General features: G+C 41.7%; 1 protein-coding gene across 2 annotated transcripts in view; it reads right to left on the reverse strand.

Moving 5' to 3' along the window:
• The window catches only part of C2H2orf80 (chromosome 2 C2orf80 homolog), a 28,799-nt gene extending 19,583 nt beyond the window's left edge, over positions 1 to 9,216 (reverse strand). Inside the window, exons 1-2 of one of the 2 annotated variants that reach the window (XM_060411251.1) lie at positions 8,901 to 9,216; positions 627 to 708 (exon numbers count right to left, since the gene is read on the reverse strand). In XM_060411251.1, coding sequence (XP_060267234.1) covers positions 627 to 708; positions 8,901 to 9,145 — 327 coding nt within the window. In that variant the 5' untranslated portion in view covers positions 9,146 to 9,216. Of the gene's footprint in view, positions 1 to 626; positions 709 to 5,892; positions 6,011 to 8,900 lie in introns of those variants that run through there. The other variant, XM_060411252.1, reaches the window with a different exon arrangement.
• Positions 9,217 to 10,015: the final 799 nt, after the last annotated feature.

The raw sequence follows: 10,015 nt of genomic DNA on the forward strand, positions 1-10,015 counted from the left end.
CCTTAACTGCTCATTCAGCACCAGGGAAATCAGACAGGGATGGGCGAGATTAGGGGGAGACACGTGGTCCTATCTTCCTCATCAGTGCAAGAACAGTAAATGGGTAGCATAAAAAGGCTGAGGGCTTACTAATCTCTTTTGAATTAGATCTCTTCACAGCTTCTTTAATTTATGTGAAGTAACTTTGATTACATAGCATGAATCTGAGTTTCAACAGGTATAATCACAGGAATTAAGGATTATTCAATTACTTGGTTTTTCTCCATGAATGCTAAAAAATTATTACATTTTAAAACTATACAGTAGTAGTTTAATCTCATCAAAAGGTGTTCACCATCATGGCTATCATACTTTTAATTGTGTGCTCATTTTGCTTTTTTTAATCTTTTCTCTCATAAAAATAAATAGCGAAAGTCTCATGACTTTTTACTTTCTCATTCTTCTTGCTTTCAGTTTAATGAGTTGAAAAGACCACATGAACAATCCTAGGATGATAGATGAGAAAGAGAAAATTCTGGGGGAAGGGGATCAAGATTAGCCTCATTTATGACAGACGTTAGATCCTCTTCCTCCCTGTAACACACATACGACACAGATGTGATTTGCAGCTGCATCCCTGTCTTTACCATATCATCTAGAAAGGTGAGTTGCCTTCTTCCTTTTGGGTCAAATTCATTTTCCCGAAGTCTGATGCCAATGTAATCTCCCCTTAAAAACAAGAGAGCAGGATTGAACTAGCGGGAATGACACAGAAGCGTGGTCTGCCGAAGATTCCTCCCCAATTCCTCCCTCCTCCACCAAATACAAGAGAAGTCACCGATGGCTCTGGTAGCTGAATCAATATTCATTTTGATTTAAACAGCCATTCTGCAACCCTGCAGATTTAAAGTGTCCAACCATAATGAATAAATAAAACTCACATAGAACTGAATTTCTAGGAAAGCAGGGAGTATGATAAACCCCCAATAGGCAGAACAGATGTTACAAAACCGAAAGGATTGAGACCCCCTCTTTGAAGATTCCCCTGCTGCTCTTGACTCCTCCTTTGAAGGTTCCCCTGCTGTCCTTGCTAAATTCAGGCAGAATGTCTAAAGTTGATAACTTCCAGATATATGATATGCCATACAGATGTGTTAGTTAGCTTGCAGGCTTTTTTTCTCCCGTTAGAATGCAAATACCATTAGGAGCGTTAGACATAAAAACATATCAGTGATTCCGCTTTCGTGTATACTTATCAGGTCCTTCCCTAATGGATTTTTAATAAGGGGAGAGTAGAATAAGGGCTCTGGGAGGTGAATAGAAAGGGGTAATACCCGAGGAAAGTTGGGAGGAGAGACTGTATGCAGGAAAAAAGACTCTGGGGTCTCCAAGGTCAATCTCACAGTGTTACATAAGTAGAGTTCTGTTGGTCAAGGTCTTTACCAAACATTTTGGGCAAGTTCCTATGCTGGAGATAGATTTGTTTTTGGATTCTAAAGTGTTTTGTGTTGTTAAGCTATTCTAGATTGATAAAAATTATTGAAGTTTGCTTTGTAATTTCAAGACACTTTATTTAAAGTAGCCAGGCTATGGAGGTTGAAGACATTATGAAGAAGAGTTGGACAAAGAATTGATGCTGTTGGAAAGATGAGAGAAACTTTGAAGAGATTCCTGGGATTTCTTTGGAAAGAATGATGCTAAAGCTGAAACTCCAGTACTTTGGCCACCTGATGTGAAGACTCAAGAAAACTCTGAGACTGAACAGGACAGGACGACAGAAGAGGAGATGGCTGGACGGCATCACTGACTCGATGGACGTGAGTCTGAGTGAACTCCAGGAGTTGGTGATGGACAGGGAGTCCTGGCGTGCTGCAACTCATGGGGTGCTGCAACTGAACTGAACTGAAATTGATTCTTTGGATAAAATTAAACTACATATATATATATATGTTCAGTTCAGTTCAGTTGCTCAGTCGTGTCTGACTCTCTGTGACCCCATGAATCGCAGCACGCCGGGCCTCACTGTCCATCACCAACTCCAGGGGTTCACTCAGACTCATGTCCATCGAGTAGGTGATGCCATAGAGCCATCTCATCCTCTGTCATCCGCTTCTCCTCCTGCCCCCAGTACCTCACAGCATCAGAGTCTTTTCCAATGAGTCAACTCTTCACATCAGGTGGCCTAAGTATTGGAGTTTCAGCTTTAGCATCATTCCTTCCAAAGAACACCCAGGACTGATCTCCTTTAGAATGGACTGGTTGGATCTCCTTGCAGTCCAAGGGACTCTCAAGAGTCTTCTCCAACACCACAGTTCAAAAGCATCAATTCTTCGGCGCTCAACTTTCTTCACAGTCCAACTCTCACATCCATACATGACCACTGGAAAAACCGTAGCCTTGACTAGATGGACCTTATTTGGCAAAGTAATGTCTCTGCTTTTGAATATGCTACCTAGGTTGGTCATAACTTTTCTTCCAAGGAGTAAGCGTCTTTTAATTTCATGGCTGCAGTCACCATCTGCAGTGATTTTGGAGCCAAAAAAAATAAAGTCTGACACTGTTTCCACTGTTTCCCCATCTATTTCCCATGAAGTGATAGGACCAGATGCCATGATCTTCGTTTTCTGAATGTTGAGCTTTAAGCCAACTTTTTCATTCTCCACTTTCACTTTCATCAAGAGGCTTTTTAGTTCATCTTCACTTTCTGCCACAAGGGTGGTGTCATCTGCATATATGAGAAATATCTTATTGAAATATCTTATTGATATTTCTCCCAGCAATCTTAATTCCAGCTTGTGCTTCTTCCAGCCCAGCATTTCTCATAATGTACTCTGCATAGAAGTTAAATAAGCAGGGTGACAATATATAGCCTTGACATACTCCTTTTCCTATTTGGAACCTGTCTGTTGTTCCATGTCCAGTTCTAACTATTGCTTCCTGACCTGCATATAGGTTTCTCAAGAGGCAGGTCAGGTGGTCTGGTATTCCCATCTCTTTCAGAATTTTCCACAGTTTATTGTGATCCACACGGTCAAAGGCTTTGGCATAGTCAATAAAGCAGAAATAGATGTTTTCTGGAACTCTCTTGCTTTTTCCATGATCCAACAGATGTTGGCAATTTGATCTCTGGTTCTTCTGCCTTTCCAAAAACTAGCCTTTCAAAACTTCATAGGAGTTCACGGCATTAATCCTAGCTTGGAGAATTTTGAGCATTACTTTACTAGCGTGTGAGAGGAGTGCAACTGTGAGGTAGTTTGAGCATTCTTTGGCATTGCCTTTCTTTGGGATTGGAATGAAAACTGACCTTTTCCAGTCCTGTGGCCACTGCTGAGTTTTCCACATTTGCTGGCATATTGGGTGCAGCACTTTCACAGCATCATCTTTCAGGATTTGAAACAGCTCAACTGGAATTCCATCACCTCCCCTAGCTTTGTTCATAGTGAGGCTTCCTAAGGCCCACTTGATTTCACATTCCAGGATGTCTGGCTCTAGGTGAGTGATCACACCATCGTGATTATCTGGGTCGTGAAGATCTTTTTTATATATTTTGTGTATTCTTGCCACCTCTTCTTAATATCTTCTGCTTCTGTTAGGCCCATACCATTTCTGTCCTTTACTGAGCCCATCTTTGCATGAAGTGTTCCCTTGGTATCTCTAATTTTCTTGAAGAGATTCTGCTGCTGCTGCTGCTGCTGGTCAACACTTGTCGTGTGAAACCAGACTCCCTGAGTTGGATTTTAGTTGATTTTAAATGAAGTGCAAAGTGAAAAGTGAAAGTGAAGTCCCTCAGTCATTTGAAGAGATCTCTCAGCATTTCTGAGGTTTTCCTCTATTTCTTTGCATTGATCGCTGAGGAAGGCTTTTTTAATCTCACTTTGCTATTCTTTGGAACTCTGCATTCAGATGCATATAATCCTCCTTTTCCTTTGCTTTTCACTTCTCTTCTTTTCACAGCCATTTGTAAGGCCTCCCCAGACAGCCATTTTCCTTTTTTGCATTTCTTTTCCATGGGGATGTTCTTGACCCCTGTCTCCTGTACAATGTCACGAACCTCAGTTCATAGTTCATCAGGCACTCTATCACATCTAGTCCCTTAAATCTATTTCTCACTTCCAGTGTTTAATCACAAGGGATTTGATTTAGGTCATACCTGAATGGTCTAGTGGTTTTCCCTACTTTCTTAATTTAAGTCTGAATTTGGCAGTAAGGAGTTCATGATCTGAGCCACAGTCAGCTCCTGGTCTTGTTTTTGTTCTTTGGCTGCAAAGAATATAATCAATCTGATTTTGGTGTTGACCATCTGGTGATGTCCATGTGTAGAGTCTTCTCTTGTGTTGTTGGAAGAGAGTATTTGCTATGACCAGTGCGTTCTCTTGGCAAAACTCTATTAGCCTTTGCCCTGCTTCATTCTGTACTCCAAGGCCAAATTTGCCTGTTTCTCCAGGTGTTTCTTGACTTCCTCCATTTGCATTCCAGTCCCCTATAATGAAAAAGATATCTTTTGGGGGTTTTAGTTCTAAAAGCTCTTGTAGGTCTTCATAGAACCATTCAACCTCAGCTTCTTCAGCGTTACTGGTTGGGGCATAGGCTTGGATTACCGTGATATTGAATGGTTTGCCTTGGAAACAAACAGAGATCATTCTGTCATTTTTGAGATTGCATCCAAGTAGTGCATTTCGGACGCTTTTGTTGACCATGATGGCTACTCCATTTTTTCTAAGGGATTCCTGCCCACAGTAGTAGATGTAATGGTCATCTGAGTTAAATTCACCCATTCCAGTCCATTTTAGTTCGCTGATTCCTAGAATGTCAATGTTCACTCTTGCCATCTCCTGTTTGACCACTTCCAATTTTGCCTCGATTCATGGACCTAACATTCCAGGTTCCTATGCAATATTGCTCTTTACAGCATCGGACCTTGCTTCTATCACCAGTCCCATCCAGAACTGGGTGTTGTTTTTGCTTTGGCTCCACCCCTTCGTTCTTTCTGGAGTAATTTCTCCACTGATCTCTGGTAGCATACAGACACACACACATATATGTATATGTATATGTATAAGTTTATATTTATATTAGTTCTGAAATTCCAGTTCTTTGGATGAGATATGTAGACGAATTGGCGTTCCTAATTATGGTTTCTTCTTTATTACATAGACCTCCAAACACATATATGTAAAATGTATGAATTCATATTGCGGCATTTCTTAAGCACTTGTTAAAATATAATGATCTTAATAGGCAGAGAAAATATATTTAATGGGGACTATAATGAGGTTTTTAATAAGTGTATTATTGTTATGCCTATAATCATGAAATAGAACCATAATAACCTTTTTTTCCCCTTTTTATATGGTCTTTGATTTTCACCAGCCTCTTAACAAAGTGTCAAGTCAACAAAAAGCTACCACAGGAGAAAAAATTTCCATGGGAAAACTTAATGTTTTCTTTATGTGTTTAAAATGAAGTTTGGATGGCAAAAAATAGAGATAAATTATTTAACTGATAAGATTCACAATAGAAGAAGCAGAGGCTGCAATGTAAATGCTGCACCCTTGGGTACATTTTTTCAGGAATCTCACTCATGTCTTTTACTAGTCGAACCCTTTCAAAGGCATACCCTGCCCAGCGCAGACTGGACCTCTCAGCTCAGATCCTAGGCTGAGGCGTAGGAATGTCTCAGTTGTGCATGCTGCTGGCAGAAACATCCTCTTTAGAGATTTAGCATCCTGCTTTGCACCACATGTGAGGCCTTTTGGAGAGGAGACATAGGCCAGATCATCTGGCTGTCTCCTATACCACGAACAAATTCTTCCTTAGGCTTTTAACCCCTCTGCCAATATCCAGACCATCTATGACATACAACCCACCAAATGCTCAGTGCAATAAATGTAAGCTATTTTCCATCAGACTTACAGGAGCTTTTTCATTTCCTTCTTTAGGAGCCTTCTTTCCATGATTAAAGGCTTATCCAGCTGAGCAGGTAACTGCAGCTACACTGCACCTTTATCCTTTGGAAAGACCCAGCGTCTCTGAGCCTTGAAGCTACAGCAGCAAATCAGAGAGAATTTGAATAAAGGATGTTATCACTCCTAATACCAGTCATGGAGTCCTAGGCTCTGGAAGGGATCTGAGAGCAGGCCTCTTATCCAGCAGGTTTCCAGGTCAGAAAGCTGCCTGCCAGCCAGTGCACTGTGCCTTGAGTTTATCTGACACTTCTTATTCCTTCCAAATTTTTTGTCAATATTCATCATTTACTTATTATTGCAATAAACTCACAAGTAAAACAGACATGGCTCATATAATCGTGGATGAGACTATATAGACAGAAGCATCCAAACACAGATGGTTTGTGATCTGAATATGTTTGAGTTCTGTGTGCATTCAACATAGTGACTCTCTGTGAATCCACCTGGTTCATGGCTTGTGATGGCATTTTCTATAGAACCTGTGTACAACTTCCTATGGCCAGCAGGTCCTTGTAGAAACATGTGGTGATGACAAAGGTGAGGCCATATCTGCAATTCTCACCCCCACTTTGAACCAGAAATTGAAGCCCAGGTGATGGGGTCAAATGGGGCCTGACATCACAAAAAGGAGTTAGTTTTTTACAAATTATCGCCATTGGATGGGGTGCCCAGAGATAGGTATATAAATGGGATATCAACTTTATCTGCAGTGTTTTATTTCTATAAAAAAAATTTAAAGCAAATTGTGATGGTTAATTTTATGTGTCAACTTGGCTGGGCCATTCTGCCCATATTTGTGGCCAAACATTATTTTATTTATTTATTTTTTTTTGCACAGGTGGTTTCTGAAGGAGATTAGTGTTTAAATTAGTGGACTTTGAGTAAAGCAGATGACTCTCCATTATGTGGGTGGGCTTCATCCAATCAGCCGAAGGCCTTAAAAGAACAAAGGCTGATCTTTCTGAGCAAGAAGGAATTCTGCCAGAAGACCACTTTCAGACTTGAACTGCAGCTCTTCATTGCATCTCCATCCTGACCGCTGACCCCTTTTGACTTTTGGACTGATCAAGCCACCACGATCACGTGAGCCAGTTCAATAAACTAATTTTCTCCCTATATTGTTTCTGTTTCTCTGGAGAACCCTGGCTAATACACATCTAAGCAAATTGTTAACATTTCTTGACTCTGGAATTATAGGCCTATGAATATTCATTATATTACCTTCTCTACTTTTGAAATTTTGCACGTGTCTTTAAATCATTACTCCTAAAAGGCTGGGGGAAAAAAGCTTTAAAAACTTCTAAAATGGTAGCATATAAACATTAAGCTTTATTCAGTTAAGCTCTCCAACAATAATTGGATGCCACTGATTTAAATAAATTCTTCACCTGTGCTTAGTCACTCAGTTGTGTCCGACTCTTTGCAACTCCATGGACTATAGCCTGCCAAGCTTCTTCCTCTGTCCATGGGGATTCTCCAGGCAAGAATACTGGAGTGGGTTGCCATGCCCTCCTCCAGGGGATCTTTCCATCCCAGGGATCAAACCCAGATCTTCCGCATTGCAGGCGGATTCTTTACCGTCTGAGCCACCTGGGAAGCCCAAATTCTTCACCAAATCAATTAAATTATTTTGGACCATACTTGCTGTGCCTTCATCTGCTAAAGCCTTAGATGAGATGGAGAAAAGCGAATAAAGCTGGAGCATTCCATAGGAATTGAAGTAAAGATAAAGACAGGACTGTTGTGCCCTACAGGAGAGTCAGCTGAGAGAGGACACTGCAAGCCAGAAAGGTTTTCTGGTGGCTTAGACAAGGAAAAGTGCTGGGCCTGGAGAGACCAGATGCCAGAATGTGAAGTCTGCTCCACCACTGACTGCTGTAGCCACGGCCAAGCCTCTTGGCTCTGCTGCCCCCCAGTCTCAGGTGTTGTCTAAAATGTGATGAGGCTGGTTAACATCATCCAGAGCACCTTTCACCCTAACATTCCACAACTCCATAAAGGCTAGCATTTATGGAAGATTGTGTTATCATGCTTCCAATTCAATAATTAGAAAAACAGTTGTTGATAAACATTTGCCCTACCTCAATTCCTTGACTGGAGTGGGGCTTAGATGCCTTTTTAAGAAGCAAAAGATTAAGCCTTTGCTTTAATCTATTCTTATTTTCTAATTCTTGGCTAGCCCTTTGAATTTCAGATGCACCAATTATAAAATGTGAGTCTGTTGGTTGTTGGGACAACTTTCTCTTAGACCCATTTTCCTTCCCCCTTATCATTCAGTGTGGCATAATAGGCAGATTTTTTTTTTTTTTCCCTTTTTTTGGCCATGCTGCTTGGCTTGTGAGATCTTGGTTTGCTAACCAGGGAATGAACCCATTCTCTTAGCAGTGAAAGTGTGATGTCTTAACCACTGGACCTCCAGAAAATTCCTGCAAAAGATTTTTAAAATATGAGGAACTTCCATTCCACAAGGCCAGAGGTCGGCAGACCCTGTGAAACCACCTTGGATGAGTAAATTTGCTTCTCTGTGTTTTCATGTTTCCTCCTCTATAAAACAAGCATTGAGTGATTGGAGGGGTTTCTGCCAGCTGTCCAGTTCAGTGACTTACATGCATTGTGCCTGGTTGAAAGAGGACCATTTGCACAGACTCTGTTCAGCTTAAATTTGAATTCAGCCAGTCACCCCTCTTTTCTGTCTATAGAGTTTTAATGAAACAAGATTCTGGCTGGAAACACACAGAAAATAGCTGCTAAAAAGGTGTCAGCCATCTCATGCATCAGCTGTTTCATAGAAACCACCTTCCCCCAGAAATCACAGCCCCCATTTTCCATAGGAATATCACATCCTTTAAGAATATCTGCACACTCACAGCAGGTCCCCACTCTGTACCCCACATCTATGGTACAGGTCTTTCAGACTGAGTTCTATCAAGAAATTCCTGTTTCATAATCTCTCACCAGCCAGGGTGATCCCAGTGCTTTTGTTCTCTCTGTGCTTCTGGAGGCGTGCTTGAGCATCCGCTGGGCTGGTGTTCAGAGACATTCAGAAAAATAGATGCTTTTTTTTTTTTTTTTTTTTGGAGGTTGCTAGGAAACCGTGACTGAATGAAAATAGTTTGTTTTTTAAATACACCTACACACGATGAAGGGAAAAAAGAAATCTTACTTTTGGGACAGGAATATGATCTTGACCTGGAGTTCATGGATCTTTTTACCTAAGCAGGCTTTGGTTTCCCTTCTAAATGATTCATGGAAAGGTGAGAGCCTGCAAGCCTTCCACCTCCCCCAGGAGTTTTTGTATAGCTCAGTGGGAGACCCTGGAGTCAACTGACCAAGCAAGGATTTCTAGGGAGCCAGTGAACCTCTGGCTCGCCACACACACAGGCTGATTCTACTCGGTGACCACAGACATGGGGGCAGGGAAATCTTGAAGAAGCATTACCATTTCTCTCCTGCTAGATGGTCTCCCTGCCCACACATCTGTTCCTCATCTCGAACACTTCCTCCCTTGCTTAAAGCTTGCTGACAATCTCCCATTGCTCTTCAGTTCAGTTCAGTTCAGTCGCTCAGTCGTATCCAACTCTCTGCAACCCCATGAGTTGCAGCACGTCAGGCCTCCCTGTCTGTCACCAACTCCCAGAGTTCACTCAGACTCATGTCCATCGAGTCAGTGATGCCGTCCAGCCATCTCATCCTCTGTCATCTCCTTCTCCTCCTGCCCCCAATCCCTCCCAGCATCAGAGTCTTTTCCAATGAGTCAACTTTTCACATGAGGTGGCCAGAGTACTGGAGTTTCAGCTTTAGCATCATTCCTTCCAAAGAAATCCCAGGGCCGATCTCCTTCAGAATGGACTGGTTGGATCTCCTTGCAGTCCAAGGGACTCTCAAGAGTCTTCTCCAACACCACAGTTCAAAAGCATCAATTCTTCAGCACTCAGCTTTCTTCACAGTCCAACTCTCTCATCCATACATGACCCTGGGAAAAACCATAGCCTTGACTAAATGGACCTTATTTGGCAAAGCAATATCTCTGCTTTTGAATATGTTATCTAGGTTGGTCATAACTTTTCTTC

Source organism: Ovis aries, chromosome 2 (assembly GCF_016772045.2).
Source record: "Ovis aries strain OAR_USU_Benz2616 breed Rambouillet chromosome 2, ARS-UI_Ramb_v3.0, whole genome shotgun sequence".
NCBI classification, from domain to species: Eukaryota; Metazoa; Chordata; class Mammalia; order Artiodactyla; family Bovidae; genus Ovis; species Ovis aries.